Source organism: Pipistrellus hanaki (assembly GCF_964339955.1).
Source record: "Pipistrellus hanaki genome assembly, chromosome: 3".
Taxonomy (NCBI): Eukaryota; Metazoa; Chordata; class Mammalia; order Chiroptera; family Vespertilionidae; genus Pipistrellus; species Pipistrellus hanaki.
In genome coordinates, this window is record NC_140505.1 from 96,259,225 (window position 1) to 96,282,526 (window position 23,302).

The 23,302-nt window shown below is 43.1% G+C and overlaps 1 protein-coding gene across 1 annotated transcript in view; it reads left to right on the plus strand.

The window, feature by feature from the left end:
• The window catches only part of CRYL1 (crystallin lambda 1), a 142,225-nt gene that overhangs the window by 113,127 nt on the left and 5,796 nt on the right, over nucleotides 1-23,302 (plus strand). The window contains exon 6 of the mRNA XM_084878614.1: nucleotides 18,254-18,359. Coding sequence (XP_084734740.1) covers nucleotides 18,254-18,359 — 106 coding nt within the window. The remainder of the gene's footprint in view (nucleotides 1-18,253; nucleotides 18,360-23,302) is intronic.

A 23,302-nucleotide genomic window follows, 5' to 3' on the forward strand; every position in this document is an offset into this window, starting at 1 on the left:
TAACTTTTATTTATACTCTTTTCTTCTTCCTCTTATTTTTTTAAAATATATTTTATTGATTTGCACAGAGAGGAAGAGAGAGGGATAGAGAGTTAGAAACATCGATGAGAGAGAATCATCGATCAGCTGCCTCTTGCACACCCCCTACTGGGGATGTGCCCACAACCAAGGTACATGCCCTTGCCCGGAATCGAACCCGGGACCTTTCAGTCTGCAGGCCGATGCTCTATCCACTGAGCCAAACCGGTCCCGGCTTCTTCCTCTTCTTAAAGAATACCCTTCAGCATTTCATATAATACTGGTTTGGCAGTGATAGACTTTAGCTTTTTCCTATCTCTGAAGCTCTTTATTTGACCTTCAATTCTAAATGAAAGTTTTGCTGGGTAGTGTAATCTTGGTTGTAGGCTCTTGTTATTCATCACTTTGAATATTTCTTGCCACTCCCTTCTGGCCTGCATAGTTTCTGTTGAGAAATCAGCTGACAGTCGTATGGGTACTCCCTTGTAGGTAACTAACTGTTTTTCTCTTGCTGCTTGTAAGATTCTCTGTTCACATTTTAATTATGATGTGTCTTGGTGTGGTCCTCTTTGGATTCCTTTTGTTTGGGGCTCTGTGTGCTTCTTGGACTTGTAGGCTTATTTTTTCACTGGTGGGGGAAGTTTCGGTCATTATTTCTTCAAATTGGTTTTCAGTGTCTTGCTCTCTCTCTTCTTCTGGCATTCCCATAATTCTGATGTTGGTATGCTTGAAGTTGTCCAGAGGCTTCTTACACTATCTTCAACTTTCTGGATTCTCTTCTCTTCTTGCTTCTCCGGAAGAGTGTCCTTTGGCTCTTTGTATTCTAAATCTTTGACTTGATTTTTGAGATCCTCTTGTCTGCTGTTGGGTCTCTGTATAATATTTTTTTTAATTTCAGTCAGTATATGTTTAATTTCTGGTTGGTTTAATTTCTTTTTAAATTCTTGATAGTCTCATTAAGTTTATCGGCCTTTTCTAGGAAATTCTTGAATTCTATGTACAGTCGTTTGTTCTCCTCCATTTCTTTTGTTTGTAATCTGTTTCCTTGTCTCCTCATTTTCGCTGCTTCCCTGAGTTGGTAGTGTAGCTTTGTGTTCTGGGTATCCTATATGGTTCAATGGGTTAGCCTCCCAGTTGCCTGATGTGGACACTCTTGGTGCACCCCTTTGTGGACTGTGTATATAGCCTTGTTGTAGTTAAGCCTTTTTTTTTTTTTTAATATATTTTATTGATTTTTTTTTACAGAGAGGAAAGGAGAGGGATAGAGAGCTAGAAACATCTATGAGAGAGAAACATCGACCAGCCGCCTCCTGCATACCCCCTACCAGGGATGTGCCCGCACCAATGTACATGCTCTTGACTGGAATTGAACCCGGGACCTTTCAGTCCGCAGACCGATGCTCTATCCATTGAGCCAAACCGGTTTCGGCTGTTGTAATAGTTAAGTCTTGATTGTTGTTGGTGTCACTGGGAGGAATTGACCTCCAGTTCAATTGGCTGTGAGGACCCGCTGTGTCTATGACGGAAGAATTGCTGTGCTGGAGACACGTTTATGGGGGAGGATTTGTAGGGCTTTGGTGCTCACTGAGCCTGTCTCTTGAATGTGTCCCTTATGAGAGTAGTTGAAATCTGGTGTCATCTCACACCGACCACTAGATACACTAGTTTCCAGATATCCAATGGGGTGCAGTTCAGCTACATTTTGAGGCCACACTGCAGGAGCTACAGCAAGAACCTCCCTGCTTGGAGCTTGGAAGCTTTGGAACTATCTGCACCAGGTTGCAAGTTTGCTTGGTTAAACGGCCATTCATATACAAAAGCCGCTGCTTAGAGCTTGGGTGTGTTTGTAGATTGTGTGGGGCGGAGTCTCAGGGTAGAGTCTCAGGGTGTCTCTAGGCTCTGGCTTGGCAAACAGTGATGGCTGCCAGTCGGCCTTCTCTGCCTCTCTGACCATGTCCCCGTGTCTCACGCCCCAGCACAGCAAACAATTTTTCTTGCACGCAGCTCTGTAAGCAAGCAACCCTCACTTTCCGACCCGATGGCAGACAGTCTAGCTTGTCCCCAGAAACTGGATTTCAGAGAGATTGTGAGCTTGTCTCTCTTCGAGTTGAAGAAAGCAATGCCCTCTGCCAGCCAGGATCTGCTGCCAGCCCCTATACCTCAATTTTTTAGCTCTTGTGCCTGAATGCTCCTTACTCTTTCAATCTAGTTGTAGAGCTTCCTTTTAGCCAGTTTTCCCGTGGTTCTGGGTGATAGACGTTTTGTTTTTACTTGTAGTTTTGAAATTGTTGTGCATGGCAGCAGTTTAGGTGTGTTTACCTAAGTCGCTATCTTGGATCTCCGACATTTTGTCTTTTATTTTTTTTTATTTTTTATTTTTTAAAATATATTTTATTGATTTTACATAGAGAGAAATTGAGAGGGATAGAGAGTTAGAAACGTCGATGAGAGAGAAACTTTGACCAGCTGCCTCTTGCACACCCCCTACTGGGGATGTGCCCGCAACCAATGTACATGCCCTTGACCGGAATCGAACCCGGGACCTTTTAATCCGCAGGCTGACGCTCTATCCACTGAGCCAAACCGGTTTTGGCGGACATTTTGTCTTTTAGTTGTAGTTTTGAAATTGTGTGAGGTGGCAGTTTAGTTGTTTACCTTTGCCACCATCTTGGTTTCTCCTCCCTGTCTTGATAGAGTGGCTTTGTGTGCTAGGTGTTCTATAGGGCCCAGTGGCTCAGCCTCCCTAATTACCTGAGGTGGACCTCTTTGTGGGCTGTGTGCACAGTCTTGTTGTAGTTAAGCCTTGATTGCTGTCGGTATCACTGGGAGGAATTGACCTCCAGGCCAGTTGGCTGTGAGGACCAGTTGTATCTACAATGGGAGAATTGCTGTGCTAGAGACACCCTTATGGGGCAGAACTTGCTTCAGTGGGGCTTTGGCACTCACTGAGTCTGCTTCCTTAGTGTGTCTCTTATGGATATGAGAGTTGTAAACTGGATGGTCTCTCTCTGATAACTGGGTACACTTGGATCTCCAAGAAGGTGCAAAGTCAGCCACTGCCTGAGGCCACCCAGCAGGAGTTACAGAGAGATCTGCAGATTCCTCCTCTTTGTTTGGCGTTTGGAGGTGCCCAGATGAGGCCCAGCTGTGAAATGATGCAAGCTGCTATTCAACCTTAGGCCTTCTTTTGGAAGCTCTGGGGCTCTCCGACCTAGCTGCAGTTTGTTAGGTTTTAGGTTGCAAAAGGCCAGGCCATTTATATGCACAAAGCCTCTGTGACAGCTTGGGTGTGGTTGTAATTTGGGTGGGGCGGGGTCTCAGGGAATCATCAGGGTGGAGCAAACAGCCCTGCCCCAAAGAGGTTCCCAGGACTCTGTGTCTCGCAGCCCTTTACAGGAACAATGATCGCTGCGAGCACCCCTATGAGAAAGCTGCCCTCGTGTTCCGGCCCGATGCCAGACAGTCCAGTTTCTCTCCATATGAGTTTGGGTCCCCATCATCTCACCCAGCACTGTAGTTCAGAGCAGTTGGGTGCTTCTGTCTCCCTCCCGATTGAAAAGACAACAGCATACCCAGTGGTCAGCCCGTTTCCGCACATGCCTCCGTATCTCAGCACTTCTGCACCTCTGCACCTCCTCCCAGTCTCAGTGAGCTTTTCTCTTTCCTTCTAGTTGTATAACTTGTACTCAACCAGCCTTCCCATGATTCTGGATGATATCGTTTTGTCTTTTAGTTGTAGTTTTGATGTGGTTGTGCAAGTCAGCAAGTTCAGGTGTTTACCTATGCTGCCATCTTGGTTCCTTCTCAAGGGCAGGACTCTTTCAAGAAGGATGATGGCATAAGGAGGTGCACATAGCATGCTGACTTCCCTCCAGAACAGTCAGTAAGAATATGGACACTGCAGAAATTTTCTCTCTGAAAGCTTGGTTTTCTGCCTGGGAATCATCCATTAATTAAAAATCCTTCTAGTGCTTATTGTCTTTAAGAAATAGACCATTTTTATAATTGTATTTATTAGTTTATGGGAAGTAACTTTCTGAGAAGCCCAATTGATGAGCAATAAAGCCCTATTGATAGTAGAGATCTTGCTGATTTATTATTTTAGAGAAATCTCTAGCCCCATTAATAGACAAGCATAATGAAAACATCAAACACATATTTAATTAAAAATAAAACAAGGATTGGAGAAAAAATGGTGACTTAATAGGCAGATATGCATGTTGTCTTGGGGCCAGACTGGAAATACAACTAAATTGGAGAACATTCACCAGAATGTACAAATTAGGCACAGCTGAAGAGGCAACCTGCAACAAGGAAGGACAGAAAATGGCTGGAGACCAGTGGAATGGTGGCCGGGCTCTGGAGCGCGCCGGCCAGTAGGCAGAGCGGGAGAGGAGGGCGCTGTGCTGTGGGAGTAGCAGTTCCCTCAGGAAAGCTGCAGCCTGGCCCCGCTGAGCACCACAGCTGCATCCCGTGGCGGCAGGCATAACATCCAACGGTGAAAAGGAAAAGAAAAGCTGCAGAGCTGCTGGCTGCCAGGGACTCTGGACCCAAGACCACAGCCTTAAAAGGCTGTGCTGTGATGGGAAAGTAGTGGTGGGAGAGAAAGCTGTGTTTTTATTGTTATTTTTGTTTTGTCTTTGTTTTTATTCTTTAAACCCAGAACCAGGACTTTTCTATTGCAATCAGTCACCCAAGGCTTTGGTCCAGGGAGGGAGGTACGGACTTGAGGTGTCTGAGGAGAGGCTGGGGAGGGAAGCAGGGCAGGGAGACATGGCCAGGGTTCCTGCATTGGGATATTCTTAGGCTTCCATACCTAAGCAGCCATTTCTCCCCAGAGGAGCTTGCCCCTCCCAGTAGCCTCAGGGTAGGTGATAAAGCCTGCCTCACCCTGCATTTTGAGTTTTACAGAGAAAACAAAGGCATAGACCAAGCTTATGTGTCTGAATATTCTCAAGGAGTCCTCAGTGACTATATTGGAAGAAGGGCCATCTGCCCAACTATTCTGGGAACCCTACTGATAAAAACTCCAGGTTGCCAACTAACTCCATTGGTCTCCATACAAGGATCTCTGTACAACCAAGGCAGAGTAATATTTTGGGCCATTTGTGGAGGAGTAGCTCTAGGTCAGGGAAAAACACCCATTTTGTTCCCTAAAAGTGAAACAGCACCAAGCCCACCTAAAGCCCTGCCAGAAACAGATGCTTGAGTGACTAAGATTGGCAACTGGCAGTCAGGCAAAGAGGGCAGATTGGCCCTACCTGCTTGCAGCCAAGGCCTGTGGAGACAGACACAAGCACAAGACCTGGTTGATCACTTGGAGCTTCAAGCAGGTTGCTAAAAGCCAAAAGACACTCATGAATTAGGGCCAGAGAGAGGCCTGAAGAGAGAAGCAGGGACTGATCATTGCCCCTGTGGCAGCTTTTGATAAGCACTTGTCTCTCTCTTTCTTGCCCAGTATGGCCAGTAGCTGTGCCTCCATTTTCCTCCAGGCCACCAGGGCTGCTGATCAGCCCCGCCCTACTGATCAGGCCTGTTTGGTAGGCCCAGAGACACTGAGTGGCACAGGAACTAACCAATCAGAACCAAATGTGGGTGCTGTGAAGAACCAGGTGGCGGAGCTTGTGACGCTGACTGGCATAGAAACCGACCAATCAGAACCAAATTGGCCAGCAGAGAAGGGCAGTTGGGGATGAGATCAGGCCTGCAGGGAAGGGCAGTTAGGAGCGAGATCAGGCCAGCAAGGGAGGGCCAATGGGGGCAAGATCAGGCTGGCTGGGGAGGGCAGTTTGGAGCAACCAGGATGGCAGGGGAGGGCAGTTGGGGCAATCAGGCAGGCAGGCCGGTGAGCAGTTAGGAGCCAGCGGTTCCAGATTGTGAGAGGGATGTCTGATAGTCAGCAGTTGGACATCCCCCAAGGAGTCCCCAATTGGAGAGGTGCAGACTGGGCTGAGGCAATCCCCCCTTTGTGCATTAATGTCATGCACCGGGCCTCTAGACTATAATAACCTTAATCATAAATTGATCAAATGCTCCAATCAAAAGACATAGGGCAGCCAAGTGGACATGAAAACAAAAATCATATGTATGTGCTGTCTACAAGCGACCCACCTCAGAACAAAGGATTCACACAGACTGAAAGTGAAGGAATGGGAAAATAATTTTCAGGCAAATAGAAATTTAAAAAAAATGCTTTCAAAATAGACCTCAAATTGAAGGTCATAACAATAAATAATAAAGGCCACTTCATAATACTACAAGGATTGACACAATAAGAGGATGTAACTCCAGTAAACAAACATGCATCCAATATAGGAGCATCAACTATATAAAAGACTTACAGAGGATATAAAGAGAGAGATTGACAGAAATATAATCATACTAGGGGACTTTAATATCACATGGAGATCACTGGATAAATCTTTTAGAAAAAAAAAAATTAACAAAGAAACAGAAAGCCTAAAATGACTCACTAAGTCAGATGGAACTAATTGATACCTTCAGAACATTTCACCCCAAAGCTACAGAATATACATTATTCTCAAGTGCACATGGGACATTTTCAAAGATAGACCACATGTTAGGATACAGGCTAAGTCTCTTCAAATTCAAGAAGATTGAAATCATATCATCTTCTCAGATTACAATGGCATAAAATTAAAATCAATTACAATAAAAAATTGGAAGCAAAATAGATGCTATTAAACAAATAGATCAAAGAAGAAATAAAAACATCCTGGATACAAATTACAATGAAGATACAACTATTGAAAATCTGTGAATCACAGTGAAAGCAGTCCTTAGAGGGAAGTTTATAGCACTACAGATCTACCTCGAAAACAAGAACAACTGGTCATAAGTTATATAACTCTACAACTTAAACAATTTGAAAGAGAACAACAAGAAAAGGCCAGAACAGGTAGAAGAAAGTAAATAATAAAGATCAGAACAGAAATAAATGACATAGAGTAAAAAAAAAAAAAAAAATCAAAATAACAAAAACCAAGAGCTGATTCTTCAAAAAGAAAACCAAGATTGATGAACCTCTAGCCAGTTTCCCCAGGAAACAAAAAAAGAGGAACCAAATAAACAAAATCAGGAATGGAATAGGTGAAGTAACAACTGACCCCACAGAAATACAAATGTTTTCAATAAAATACTATGAATCACTTTACTTCAACAAATGGGGTGACCTAGACAAAATGAACAATTTCCTAGAAATATACAACCTTTCAAAACTCAACCAGGAAGAATAAAAAAACATAAATAGGCTGATAACTACTGATGAAATTGAAGCAGTAATAATAATAATAATAATAACTCTCAACAAACAAAAGACCTGATCCAGATAGATTCACAGAGGTGTTTTACCAATTATTCAAAGAAGAACTAACACCTTTACTTGAACTATTTCAAAAAATTTAAGAGGAAGGAACACTTCTGAGCTCTTTTCTATGAGGCAAGCATCACTGTATTTTTAAAACCAGAAAAAGATATGACAAAGAGAACTATAGGCCAATATCCCTGATGAACATAGATGCTAAAGTCCTCAACATATTTTTACCAAACCGGATCCAGCAATACAGTAAAAATATCATACATCATGACTAAGTGGGATTTATTCTAGGGATGCAAGGCTTGTACAATATTCACAAATCAATAAATATGACACAGCACATAAACAGATCGCAAGACCAAAATCACATGATCATATCAATTGATGCAGAAAAAGCATTCAACAAAATCTAACACCTTTTTTTAAATTTTTATAAAAACTGTCAGCAAAGTGGGAATAGAGAGAGCATATCTCAGCATGATAAAGGCTATATATGGCAAACCTACAGCGAACATGATATTAAATGGGCATTTTCCCTAAGAATAGGAACAATGCAGGGATGTCTGCATTAATCACTCTTATTCCACAAAGTTGTAGAAGTCCTAGCCACAGCGATCAGACAAGAAGAAGAAATAAAAGGCATCCAAATTGAAAATGAGGAAGTAAAACTGTCATTATTTGAATATGACATGATTTTGAACAGAGAAAACCCTAAAGAAACCATTAAAATACAACTAAATTTAACAAATGAATTTGGCAATGTAGCAGGATACAAAATCACCCCAAAATTGATGGCTTTTTTATACACTAATAATGAATTCTCAGAAAGAGAAACTATACAAGCAATCCAATTTACCATTGCAACAATAACAACAAAAATAAAATACTTAGAAATAAACTTAACCAAGGAGGCAAAAGACCTGTACTTAGAAAACTACAGGACATTGAAAAAAGAGATAGAAGATATAAACAAGTGGAAGAATATACCGTGTTCATGGATTGGTAGAATCAAGATCATTAAAATGTACATACTACCCAAGGCAATCTACAGATTCAATGCAATCCCCATTAAAATACCAATAGTATATTTAACAGATTTAGAACAAATACTCCAAAAATTTATATGGAACCCAAAGGACCCAAAATAGCCACAGCAATCTTGAGAAATAAGGACAAAGTTGGAGGGATTAGAATAAGAGAAAACCCCTGTAATCAAAACAGCCTGGTACTGGTACAGAACGGGCATTGAGATCAATGGAACAGAACAGAGACCCCAGAAATCGACCCAAGCCATTACTCTCAATAAATATTTGACAGAATAGGCAAGAGCATACAATGCAGTCAAGATAGTCTCTTCAATAAATGGTGTTGGGAAAATTGGACAGATACTTGCAAAGAATAAGGAAGGAAGGGAGGGAAAAGGGAAGGATCTAGACCACCAACTTATACCATAAACAAGAATAAATTCAAAATGGAAAAAAAAGACTTAAATGTAAGTCATGAAACCATAAGAATCCTAGCAGAAACCATAGGCAGCAAAGTCTTAGATTTCTCATAGCGATATGTTTACTGATAGATCTCCTGGGCAAAGGAAACTACGAAGAAATGAAAAGCTTCTGCACAGGAAAAGAAACCATCAACAAAACCAAAAGGGAGTCCACTCTAATGGAGAACATATTTGGCAATGATATATCTAACAAAGGGTTAATATCCAAAATATATCAGGAACTCATACAACTTAACAGAAGGAAGACAAACCAATTTAAAAAATTGTCAAAGGACCTTCATAGACACTTCTCCAAAGTGGTCGTACAGATGACCAAGAGACTTATGAAAAAAACTAGTGACCCGGTGCATGAAATTCATGCACTGGATGGAGGAAGGGGGTTGTCCCTCAGTCCAGCCTGTACCCTCTCCAATCTGGGACCCCTTGGGAGATGTCCGACTGCCAGTTTAGGTCCAATCCTTGCGGGCAGTCGGACATCCTTCTCACAATCCAGGGCTGCTATCTCCTAACCGCTCACCTGCCTGCCTGCCTGCCTGCCCCTAACTGCTTCTGCTTGTCAGCTTGATCACCCCCTAACTGCTCCCCTGTCAGCCTGATTGATGTCTAACTGCTTCCTTGCTGACCTGATCTCCCCAACTGCCCTCTCCTGCCAGCTGATCACCCCCAACTGCCCTCCTTTGCTGGCCCGATCGCTCACAAATGCCCTCCCCTACTGCAACCTGCCTCCTCTGCTGGGACTCACCTCCTCCACATGAGGTAGCAGAGACGCCAGGACTGGCCTTCGTTCCCCTGAAGCCGTGGGACCCTCCCCCCCACCCCCAGGCCTCATTGTATGGAGCAGCCGCCAGGCCCCACCTCTGCTGTGCACGAGGCCATCTTGTGACAACTTGGCTCGTGAGGGCCACCTAGGCTTTTATTAGATGCTCAAAGTCACTGATCATCAGAGAGATATAAATTAAAACAACAATGAGCTATCAACACACACTTGTCAGAATGGCTACCATCAACTAATCAACAACTGGCAAGTGCTGGTGAGGATGTGGAGAAAAGGGAACCCTAGCACACTGCTGGTGGGAATGCAGACTGGCCAGCCATTATGGAAAACAGCATGGAGTTTCATGAAAAAATTAAATATGGAACTGCCATTTCACCCAGTGATCCCACCTCTAGGAATATATCCTACAAAACCCAAAATGCTAATCAAAAAGAATGTATGCACCCCTATGTTCATAGCAGCTCAATTTATAATAACTAGGACTTGGAAACAGCCTAGGTGCCCATCAGCAGATGACTGGATCAGAAAACTGTATGGTACATCTACACAATGGAATATTATGAGGCAATAAAAAAGAAAAAAACTCTTACCATTTGCAACAGCATGGGTTGATTTGGAGAGTATTATGCTGAGTGAAATAAGCCAGTCAGTGGAAAAGTATCACATGAACTAATGAACCAAAAAAATTGATAATCAAAAATAGACCCAGAGTCATGGAAGCATGAACAGACTGTTGAACCTCAGAGGGAAGGCAGGGGAGGGTGGGTGGGATGAGTCAAACCAATGAACTTGTATGCATATATGCATAACCTGTGGACACAGACAATGGGGAGGACAGGAGTGGGCTGGAACAAGTTAATGGGGGAGAAAGGAGGAGTTATGTAATACTTTCAACAATAAAGATTTAAAACAAAATACCTGCTTGGCCTGCCTGGGATTCCTTTAGTAGTGTTTAAAGTAAAAGCTTCTTTATTAGTATTGTAACAACAACACCAAAAAAAACCACACAAACAAACAAAAAACCCCCCACACACATACAAACACACACACAAACACACACTCACACACACACACACACACACACACACACAAACACACACACACACACACACAAAAAAAAAAAAAAAAAAAAAAAAAAAAACCTAAATGATAATGCTGTTATGCTTGACACTTGGCTAGTAATAACCACCAACAGATAATCCATCAGTGAATACAAATGATGGATTTTAGCTCCTCCAGTGTGAGTTGGAAAGTTAATAGGTAGGAGGTAATGGACCCCAGAAATCGAGGCTAGAAGGAAGGCAGGAGGGTTTTCAAGAGAAAAGGCAGAGAAGGGCAGCTACAGGTGACAGCTCACTCTGTGCAGTTTTGTTGCCTGGCCTTCTTTGCCTTTCATGCTTGGGACCTGGGACCGGAAGGCAAGAAGCCCCGCTGGAATTCTGAAGGAGGGGCCGACACAGCACAAAAACAGTGCTGTGCTTCTGTTCTTGGAATGGGGTTATACTTCTTGGTTCAGACCTCTTTGTAAAACAGAAGATGCCGCAATGAAGGGAACCTGCCCTTGCTGAACAGTGAGTGGTGCGCTACTTCATGTTCACACCAAAGGATGGGTTTCTTTTTCTGTGTTTGTTTTTAAGGTCAAGTCCTTTCCAGTTCGTTCAGAATCTATAATTCTGTTTTTCTCTCTGAAAGCATTGTTATAAGCATAGCATAGAATGAAAAACACAGTGATTGTGACTATTGGGGCCGGAAAAGCTCTGGAACATCCTGGTATTAGGACATAGTCTTTCCTCTTTTTCCCTTTCCTTTTTTGATTCATTTCTATGTAAGAGCTTTATCTGGAAGAACATTCAAAGGGAAAAGTACACTTATGTCTCCCTTACCCTAAGTCAAATGACTGTTTCTATTGAGAATACTGTCTAGTTTCTATTAAGAATACTTTTCTTGGGTTTTCATTTTTAATAGTTTCATGATATTTCATTCAGTTGATTAAAAAATATCTAATCTTGTTTTAAGGTAGCTTCAAGTTTTCCACCATGATAGTGCCTCAGTGAGCCCCTTTGCATGCACAGTCTCTTCTTCTGGAATAATTTTTTTCCGATCTCCCCATCACATTTCTACAACTTGATATATGTACCCAAAATGGCTCCAGAAGGTTCAGCCCACATCCCCTGGCCATCAGTGCAATGCATGGAATGGTCTCCCACACCCTGACCACATATGTTCCTTGTACTTCCATCTCCTCCCCCTGTGCAGCCTCTCTGAGGGTTCTGGACAGTAGATGTTCCATGGCTCTGACTCAATGTCCTGTTGCATCAGTTAAGTGTGATATTCAGGCAGCTCTTCTCATACCCCATGTCCAAGAAAACTTGTCAGCATTGGTACAAGGCTGACCAGCTCTTCAACCCTACCACAGCCTTTGAACAATACTGGACAGCACTTAGCAGTCTTTTCTGCTTATTGAAGTCTTGTATTTGCCTCACCTTTCCTGAAAGGTAGTGCAGGTGGGTTGGTTGGATTGAGTATTTTTGCTCTTGCTTGGAGCAAATTTAAGTCTATATAAATTGGGAGAGAGGACCCACAATTGTGGTTAGTTTCTCATGAGAAGAAGCATGAATCATCAAGATAGTTCTTAATTTAACTTCAAGATCTGTAACTGTAGTATCTCTGTGTTATTCACAAGGACTCCAGGCTGAGTGTTTTCCACAAAAGAAAGTCCAGCACCCCTCACTCATACGTGAGTTATTTATACACCAGTGATTACTCTTGTCCAGCCCATCTTTAAAACATTTTTGTAGATGGGGCAATCACTCAAGATTAGGTTTGTTCTGTCCTTGCTCTAACTAGAGATTTGGGGTCTCTTCCTATAGTCTTTTCTCCTTGGCCTCTGATTGTAGAGCAGAAAAAAGAACTGGACATGGAAAGATGGCATGAGGAAACATCAGAATAGTAAATAAAAATGAGGGAATGCAAAAAGCATGTGAATTGAGTAAGGAAACTTAATATAAGAATGGGGTGATTAGAGAGAAGGAAAATAATTCTATATAGCTTATAATCATACAGAAAGTATAGGAGAGTCATTCAACAAATGTCTCACCCTCAAACTCTGCAAGACTCCCCTGTCTCCCCTTTCTCTGTGTCTATCCAAAACATCAGGAACCACTGCACCCATCCACTTTTTGTCTGCTGTTAATCATTGGATGTATCTTCTGTCCTCTCACCACCCCACAGACAAGTCTAGACCCAAGATACCTGAAGGTGAGGACCATGCTTTGAACTTCTACTCTATCCCCTGTGAGGGTCTGCTTGGCTAGGCCAGAAACCCATCAGACACAAGTCTGAATGTTGCTGTAAAGGTATTTTGTGGCTATGATTAGAACCTATAATCTGTTTAATTAAAGAGGATTATTCGCAATAATCAGGACAAGCTTTATCCCATCAGTTGAAAGGCCTGAAGAGCAGAACTGAGGTTTCCACCATCAGCACCTGCCCCACATTTCAGACTTATCAATGCCTGCAATTGCCAAAGCCAATTCCTAGGAATAAATCTTCTTCCACATATATAACCTACTGGTTCTGTCTTTCTGGTAGGACCTTGACTGATAGATACTCCCCAGATGGTTAATTATACTTATAGTTTGTATCACAATAATTTAGTACTTTATTAACCATCTTGTATTTGCTCTTTACTGGTGGTTGGTAGTCTTGTGCCATCTCCCCCCGTACCTTTTCCAAAGCATGCCAGGTGCACAGTGTGTGTCCTGGCCATGCATTTGTGTTGTTTGATTGTGGTAAGTCTTAAATTTTAATTAAAGGGAGTAGAAGCTAAAAGTTTTTCAATAATGGGGATTCCTTACCACTTGGGCTGGGCTCTCCTGGCCTTGTGATTTTTTAAGATGTGATGCAACCCAGTTTTGAACTAATAGTGATCTTAGTCACTCTGTATGAGTTTCAGGAATCTTTTAACCACAGGGGGCTTTCCTTTGTGTGACTTGAAAATTTTACCACAAAATGGAGGAACTACTGATAGCTATATAAACAAATGTTGGTTGAAGCATAGACACCATGCAGTGGAGTAGGGTTTTAAACTTTAAACAGTGTGTAAGGTACTGTTTCAAAGGAATTGTTTATCAGATCCATGGGTTCAACTCAGGCACTCATTTCTGCCCTTTATACTAGCGCTGGAGGCCCAGTGCACTAGATTTGTGCACTTGACGGAGAGGGGGTCCCTCAGCCAGGCCTGTCCCCTCTTGCAGTCTGGGAACCCTCGAGGGATGTCCTACTTAGCCTCTGATTGTACTGACACTGAACAAGTCCACTGCCTGCTTCATGCCTTTCAATGTTGCATTTCATTATCTAACATTTACCTAAGCTTTGTCTGGCTTCTGTTTCCCAGCTAAGACAGTGCATCTGGTTGGGAAGGGTTGGAAGGACTTGTACATGACCTAGGTAGCAAGGCCCTGGGGTAGCAAGTCTGTGTTCTTGGTGGTGACGGCAGTGGCAAAGTTACAGCAGTATTTGCACAGAAAAACTTGAAAATTCAGGACCAAATGTGGCAAAAAGTAGAGTGAAACAAAATAGATCAAAAGCTGAGGATGAGTGAAGAAAAGAATTCAGTCGGACATCCTTAGTACTGCCACAGAGACAGGAGGGGCTCCCGTGACCGTCGCTGAACTAGCCAGTCATGAGCCCAGCTTCTGGCTGAGCAGTGCTCCCCCTGTGGGAGCTCACTGACCACCCAGGGGCAGTTCCTGCATTGAGCATCTGCCCCCTGGTGGTCAGGGCACGTCATAGCGACCGGTCATTCCACTGTTTCGTTGGTTTGCATATTAGCCTTTTATTATATAGGATGATTATTATTTATTGTAATTAATCCTGATAGTATTAACACTTAGGCCACAAATAACATTAAGGCTCTGGGTATGTTGGAGTAGAAAAGTAATTTTCCTCCCACCTTTTAAAATTCTTCTGGCTAACCTAGTAATCAAATCAACATGAGACAGGTTAATAGGAGAAAAATGACCAAATTTATTATGGATATTAATTACATGGGACTTGAAGACTCACTGGGCAATTAGGTTTATACGCCATTCTGAACCAAGGAGAGGGAGGCAGGGGTCTGGGACTCCAAAGGAGAAGCAGGCAACTCATAAGCAGATGAGAAAGTGCAAACTTGTGCTCAACAAATTCTTGCTGGGCTACCCAGAAACCATGGAGCATAGGAGGGAAGTCTGACAGTTTGTATCCTCTCTGACACTTATTTCACATCTACTGGCCTAATTTTCAAGTTGAGATGAATATGTTAGGTTCCCTTCTTAAAGCAGGTTTTCCTATCTGAATTCCTTTTGGCAGGTAAAGGAGGAGGATCAAAGTTTCTGAGTCTCCTGTTTCTTAAAAATAACCAGCTTGAAACCATCAATATCCCAAAAGGCATATTTTGGGGTGGCAAATTCTGCTCTGCTTCAGAGGAATGAAGCTCAACAACAAAATTAAGCAACTTGAGCTTCAAAACATGCTAACCAACCTGGCCAGACTGGCTCAGTTGGTTGAGCAGAGTCTGTGCACCAAAAGGTTCCTGGTTCGATTGCCTGTCAGGGCACATACCTAGGTTGTGGGTTTGATCCCCAATCAGGGAGCATGCAGAAGACAATTGATGTTTCTCTCTCACATCAATGTACCTGTCTCTCTGTCTCTCCCATCCTCTTTCTAAGCATGTCCTTGTGTGAAGATTAACCACCCCCCCAAAAAAAAAATCTTAACTGTGAACCTTTCTTTCAGTGCTGAGTGCAGCAGGAATGAACTGTTTGTCTCAGTGAGGTGAAATCCTAATGAGTTGGCATCTCAGCTGAACTGTTTTTTGACTGTTTTTTCCCCCTCTGGATTTAATTTCTGGATAAAAATGGAGACGTAGAGAAATCTACTTCAATAATGCAAATGTGGCTGGTATCTTCCCTGACAAAAGTCAATCTTTATCTTAACTAAAAATTATATGACTGCTCTTATATAACTGCACTTAGTACTTTGGAATGTCAGGATAATTTCCTTTTATCAGACCCCTTGGGAGACATAACCAATGGGAGAGGGATAGAGAACTAGAACCATCAATGAGAAACATCGATCAGCTGTCTTCCGCATTTCCCCTATTGGGGATCAAGCCTGCAACCAAGGTACATGCCCTTGACTGGAATCAAACCCAGGACCCTTCAGTCCTTGCTCGATGCTCTAGCCACTGAGCCAAACCAGTTAGGGCCATAAATCCTCTCTTTGTTATTGTTATCATGTTAATTGTTAATTGTTAACTTTCTCTTGCCTCCCTAATCTATCACCAGTGGATTTAATGTAACCCACTGTGTCTTCTTTTTGTAATGTATTAAATAAGGTGCAAAACTGCCATCCTCTGGAGCATTATCCCAATCCATTGAAATTTTGCTTCCTGACAATTGTCGACAATTTGGCTCAGATAAACTCACAAAAATTCTCTATAGATTTGAATGTTTTTTACATTGATATTACAAAAGAATGCATAGTGTTATCTATTTTGAAGATGAAAATAGATAAAAAGCACACTTTGTTATTTATGAATGTGAACATAGATGGCAAGTTTTATTTTATTTTTTATTTTTTTAATATATTTTTATTGATTTTTTACAGAGAGAAAGGGAAAGAGATAGAGAGTTAGAAACATCGATGAGAGAGAGTCATCGATCAGCTGCCTCTTGCACACCCCCTAATGGGGATGTGCCTGCAACCAAGGTACATGCCCTTGACCGGAATCAAACCTGGGATTCTTTAGTCCTCAGGCTGATGCTCTATCCACTGCGCCAAACTGGTTTCGGCAAGATGGCAAATTTTAAAACAAATAGTTATTACAAAAGTCAGATGTTTGCTATTGGGAAGGTTATGATTGGGAAGGTGGGCACCGGTGGTGGTTAGAGGGGTTGCTTTGTAATTAATTATTCTCTGTATAGTGTAGTCATGTTTTGGGCATGTCTTTGTTTATCTCTCTCACACACAAAACTAGATGGAGAATGGTTCACACAAACGAAGTTTCTCCTCACACTAAACCACGCTTGCCCCTTGTGGGTGGTTCTGTCTTCTTGGTTCTTCAGCTCCAGCATCCCCCATCCCTCCCCCAGGAGGTCCAGACACCTACATAGACCTGAGACCACTGGTATTTCTCCCTCAGCAGCTGGGCTGCAGGTCATAGAGGTTAAAGGTACAGATTCACTTTCTACCTCTTGGATGACTTTGAAGTCTGGGACGTGAGAAGTCACCTGGTTTGGAGGAGGAGGGACAGCAGTTCCTGGCCCAGGCTCCCCAAAGTCTGGAGGACAGAGGCTCCTCCCTGTTGGCCCTGGAGCCATGCTGAACCTGTGGTAAACCCCTGCCCCTCCCCAGACGCCCTCTCCAACCAGACAGCTGGCAGCCCTTCAAGGAGAGGCAAAGGCTTTGCGCTGTAACCCAGAATAACAGGCCGTGTGTGTGTGTGTGTGTGGGGGTGGGGGGTGATGTCTGAACCTGTTCTCAGGAGCTGGATGGGCACTTTGAGTGGGTGTGCCCTGGAGGTAGGGGCAGAACTGACTTTTTCACCACCAAGCCCTTCCTCGTCCCTCCCCTGGGACCACCAGCGGAGGGTTGCCTGTGGAAGAGGTATCAGAACTACAGCACCGTGAGTGGCCTCTTACAGAGGCAGTGTGGCATTGCTGCCAGGCAGGAGCTGTGTCTGTGCCCACAGTACTCTTATTTGTGAAAGAAAACACCCAGGAGATAGGGGCTGAAGGTTTCAGAGTCATTCTTCTGTTCTGACCAGTGAAGATTTGTGGAACACATGACAGCCTCCCCCGTCTGTCTTCCTGACAGCTGAAATGGTCAAGGTGAAAATATCTTCAGATGGAGACTGAGCTGTCAGTGAATGGCCTGATGATACAAATGTTTCTGATGCATCCCTGCTCCTTCCAGAGGATGTGAGGAACAGATCAGGGCACACCGCTGGGCAGTTTGACATACAACCTAAAAGCCTAAGAAGTGCCTCTTGCTTTGCAATTCACATTTGCAAAGATTCTAGGGCTCCACCTTTGCAAACAAACACCCTGTTCTAAGCTGCACTTCATCAAAGAATAACATTCTTTACAAACTCATTAAAAGCTAAACAAGGCCAGGCTTGCAGACAGGCACAGTCTGGAGAGCAAGTTCACAGTTCTTTTGATGGCTCCAGTCTTACGGCTCCAGTTCTTAACAAACGTGTAGAAAATCCTTCTTGCCCTTTTCCACCAGCACCTCCTTTACTTTTTCCCTTTCCTTTCATCCTCTCCCCGTTTGACAGAGCTGCAAGAGACACATAGGTTATGGGTGGGGAAGAGAAGACAGTGGAATTGGGCGCAGTACAGGAGAAGGTTGATTACAGCTGTGGGAAAAGTGAGTTGGTATTTGAGATTTCACAAATAGTCTCTTTTCAGGATCTGTTCTGACATTATAGTTTCATCATGCAAAATTCTATGAAAACACTTACAGTGTTTGGAGAGTATTTGGGGATCCTAGCCAAGTTAGGATGAAAGTGATGGTAAGAGAATGGTCTTTCCCAAGACTCACCCACGAACCACCTTCTTTCCTCATTTAGGAAGGAATAGTGTCTCCGAATGACTTGGACCTCGTCATGTCTCATGGCCTAGGCCTCCGGTATGCATTCATCGGACCCCTGGAAACCATGCATCTCAATGCAGAAGGTAGGGGCTCAGACGGGAATTTTCTGCAGTGTAGTGTTTTCATGGGTTTGGTAAATAATCAAAGGTTGTCTTTTCTTACAACTGAATAGAAATGGAATTATGTACAGGAGACAGTGGCTAGCCCTGCTCATTCTCAGGTAGGAGTAGGGCCGTCGCTGTGTCCCATGGAGCTCAGGGATCTGTGTAGAACAGCACTCGGGTGAGGACTGGAAGGAGAGGTGAGCAATGTTATGGAGATTTTGTTGCATGTCATCCAGTCTGACAGAAGATAAAGTGGTATTTTCCTGAGGAAGATAATGAAATTATTTAGAAGCAATGAAATTATTTAGAAGCAAGGGAAAAAAAATAGGAAAATAACTATATGGACCTCTGTTGGAATTACTTTCTGCCTAAAATGAGCAGTTTGCAATTGTGACTTGCTCATCTGTAGGCTTCTTCCTAAAATCTGGGGCATGAGGGAGGGGTATCTACAGGTAAAGGGGCTTGGTTGGTGGCCAGGCTAGGCCATTAGTTATCCTGGAAACCACCTCAAAGGGCTTGGAGAGGTAGGTATGACTGGTGACTCTAGAAGCAAGGTCACTTGAGATGAGTGAGAAGCTTCCAAGAATGAAACTGTCTACCAGATTTTAAGCCATTTAAAAATAAGACATCATTTGAAAAACAATAAAACCTACACCAAATTAAAAACAATGAATCAGAAGCTGATCGTGTGTGTGTGTGTGTGTGTGTGTGTGTGTGTGTGTATTTGTCCATGACTTTTGTGGGGGTGGAACCAGAATGAAAGACTGGAAATGTCAGGAAGACAGGTTTGGGGTCAGAACATGGCAGGGAGAACTTTCTAGTAAGTGGAACTGATGAGGAAGGAGAGCCATGCTGTGGGTGAGTGAGCCTCACCGCGGAAGGCTGTCCTCACCGGTGCGGATCTTCCAATGTTGACAGGAGTCTCGCAGTGAGGTCGGAAGTTGGAGCAGATGACCTCTGGAGAATCTGCGTAGACTTTATAATTCCACGAGGGTTTGGTCATACTTCAACTAATTTTTGCAACAGTAATTAATTAAATACAATTTCCAGTGGATAATCCCAAGCAGTTTTACCAGATGTGCTGCACACAGCAGATGCACACCTGGGTCCTTGGGTGGGTTGGTAGGGTGTCATGAAAATGTGGTTCAGTAAGTGACTTGGTTCTTCCTTAACACCCAGCTGCGAGCAGCTGAAGAAAGAGGGGACTCTCACTTGGCACCCCCATGTTACTTGTGTGGTAGAATAACAGTTGAACATAGGAGGGTAATGTAAAGACACAGGCTCTATTAAAGTGAAACAGGAGTTTTGAAGTATCATTAAAATAAAGTCTTGCATAGTTTTTAATTTTTTTTGTAAACCAGAACTTTAAATGTGATGAACATATTGAAACATTTGAAATGTATGTACATTACCAGATGACCACTGTGTTTTTCTTTTTCTTGAGAAAAATAAGATAATTCAGGTATCAGGAGAAACTGATAGGAGAGACCCGAGAACTGCTTTGACTCTCAAACAAGTAGAAACTAAAGCCAATGAAACCAGAAACTCGGGAGTCAAATAACATGGCAGATAGGACGGAGCCCATAACAATTTTTCACACAAAGCAGATTTGATAAGAAAACCTAATTGGTTTAATATGATAATGGTGGACGGATGTAGTTTTCAACTTCAGAGCATTCTAAGGACCAGAGTTGGACAGTTATAAGATCAGGCTCAGAACCAGTGGAAATTATTATGATTCCTCAGTGTCACCCAGGATATATAATATCAAGATTGGAATTGGGAGAGTTCTTTTTTCTAATGTTGTCTTCATAAAGCCAGGATCTCAGGTTAAGGCTAGTTATTAGTCTTAAAAGCTAGAGTTTATCTAGAAAAGGTAAAAATATTTGATGATTTGTTTTTAATCTTATAAAATGACAGCTGAAAAACAGGAGGCCAGTATGCTTCCTTCGCCTTTGGCTACTTTAAAAAAGTGACATGCATGAATGACAAGCTCTCAGAAGAGTAGATCTGGTCTGTGGAGCCAGTCAGCCTGGATCATTAGTCGACCTATAAGCTAAATAACCCTGTGCACCTCAGTATGCCCATCTGTAAAATGGAGCAACAACAGTAACAGCCTCATGAAGTCCATAATAAATAATATATTCACACAAAGTTTTGTTTAATTCCCTATTCTTCCAGTTTTAAAAAAAATTCTCCCCAAGATTCACAAGTGCATGAGAGAGATACAGAACACATACAGATTAGGGTATGTTTGCTGTGAACTCTGAAGACTTTGGTTTGTTTCCATGCTAAGCTTTTAGACTGGCAGGTCAGCAAAGGCTGGTCCCTCAGGCACCTGGCAGCCTTCTGGTGCCTGGGAACCTGGCAGCCCCTGGACATCACCTTCAGCTGAGGTGAATGTTCACCATTTCACCCCTCAAAATTTCCCTTAGTTAGATGCTTGTCCTTGTTTGTTTGCTTATCTTAAATTGAGATGCCTCTGGTTCATTTGAGTGGAGCTGTCATTTGCAGTGAAACAGGTGAGCTGATAGGGCTGTTCCTGGCAGTTTCTGTCCACCTGCTCCAGTAAGGTCTCACTCAGGTGGGAATTAATGTCCCTGGGCTTTGGGGTCTGTTTGGTCTTCTCTGATTTAAAGGCAGGCAAATTCATGTGAGTGTGAGTTAATAGGCTATGGGAAAAGCACACTTCTCTGGTGGGGTAGCAGTTAGGCTCTCCAAGAATGGACACCCAGGACGTGTCCCAGCAGCTGCCTCTACCGTGACAGAGGCCACACAGACAGGTGCCTGCTCTGTAAATGCAGACAGATGGGGTGGCTCTCCACTGCTCCATTACCTTGGGTTGTGTCTCACCTTCAGGGCTCACAGCCAAGGAATAACAAGTCCAAAAACAGCAAGAGAAGCTAAATCCAAACTCATGACAATCAATTCATTCTCCCACTTCTTAAGAAATTAGGTTCAAAGTCTTCTAAAAAGCTAAGCTCTCTGAGCGCTGTTGGAAGTACTTGGCTGACCAAAACAGAGGGCATGGAAGCATCGTAGGGAAAACATAGGGAGGCTCACTCCGTAGAATATTGAGGAGGGACAGGCTGTGGGATAGAAGGTGAAGTGGCTTTTTCTTTTCATTTCCATTGAAGTTGGTACTCTGGAACATTCCCGTTCATACTGCTCTATTGGAAGGGAAGATGTTGCAAAGAAGAGTAAGGGAATGAATTTGCTGGACACTGTAAATAATTTTGACACTAAGTCAGCATAAACTTGTACTTTGAGCTAGTGGGAGAGCTGTCCCGCGGTGTCAGGTGCTGTATCCATGAAGTGGAGGTCTGCACATGCTGGCTCTGTGGTCTCTAACCGTCTCCACAGACTCAGGCCTGCTCACCCCATGAGCCTGAATACATGCTATAGAGAGAGTTTTTATATTTGTAAGACTGAAGTTTTATATTGGTTTCTTAGAAAAGTTGGGGGTAAATTATTAATTGTATTATAAAGAATTTTACTGTATTTTCTATCCTATATAATAAAGAGGTAGTATGCAAATTGACCATCACTCCAACACACAAGATGGGCATCCCCATGTGGACACAAGATGACCAGCAGAGGAGGGCACTTGTGGGTGATCAGGCCAGCAGGGGAGGGCAATTGGGAGGGACCAAGCCTGCAAGGGAGAGCAGTTGGAGACAATCAGGCCTGCAGGGGAGGACACTTGGGGGTGACCAGGCCGGCACGGGAAAGTAGTTAGGGGCAGTCGGGCTGGCAGGGGAGCAGTTAGGCATCAATCAGGCCGGCAGGCAGAAGCAGTTAGGGGCAGTCAGGCAGGCAGGCAGGTGAGTGGTTGGGAGCCAGCAGGGAGGCAGGTGAGTGGTTGTGAAAAGAATGCCCAACTGCCAGTTTAAACAGGCAGTTGAATATCCCTCGAGGGGTTCCAGGTTGGAGAGGGTGCAGGCTGGGCTCACACACACACACACACACACACACACACACACACACGCATGAATTTCAGGCATCGGGCCTCTAGTCTTAAATAAATAAATGCTCCTTTAAAGCCACAAATTTTATAAAAGGCAGAGAAAAAGAGTTCTCAAAAGCCCCTGGGAGATTCAGATAACTTCGCAGGGACATGGAAAGATGAATGCTTGTTCAGAAAATGTGAAGTAATCCAGAGATGAAATACAGTTCTTGAATTGCATCCTTGGCTTTTTGCTATTCAAGGAGGACAGGGAGATAGAATTGGTTCACAGGAGGGTACTGCTGGGCTTCTGTTTCCCTGCACGTGGGTGAATCTCAGCTGCAGCCAGTCCTCCCATTTTCTTCTCATTTAATATCTTTCCAGCTCATTTGATTCTTATGTCTCTGCTCCCCTCTCCCCCAAAGGAGTAACTGTATTTGTGTCTAGATTTTACCACCTTTGGTTTGAATAAATAAACACTAAAGTGAAGAAAAGATTTAACTTCCAAAGGAAATAAATGTAATGGTGGTCTTCTGTGTTCTGGAAATGCTGAGTCTCTAAGATAGCTAGCTAGTGCTGGGTGTGGGGAACCTTTTTCCTGCTAGGGGCCATTTGGATATTTATAACATCATTCTCAGGCCATACAAAATTAATAACTTAAAAATTAGCCTGCTATATTTGATCAAACATTTAATCAACACACTCCTAATGCCTTGGCAAGGCCAGACCAAATGATTTCATAGGCCTTACACTGCCCAAGGGCCGGATGTTCCCACCCCTGCTTTAGGAAGTCTTCTGGAATCCTTAATTGTCAGGTTATACTTGTGTTAAATAAAATGAAACCCTTATTTTAAAAAGGAGTGTCCAGCACTTAATTGTAGGTGCTAATGTCAGAAAAGTTATTATATTTGAATATTTTATCCTTCAAAACAATTTCTCTTCTAAGAGCTATTTTGATATAATTTTAGCACACTGA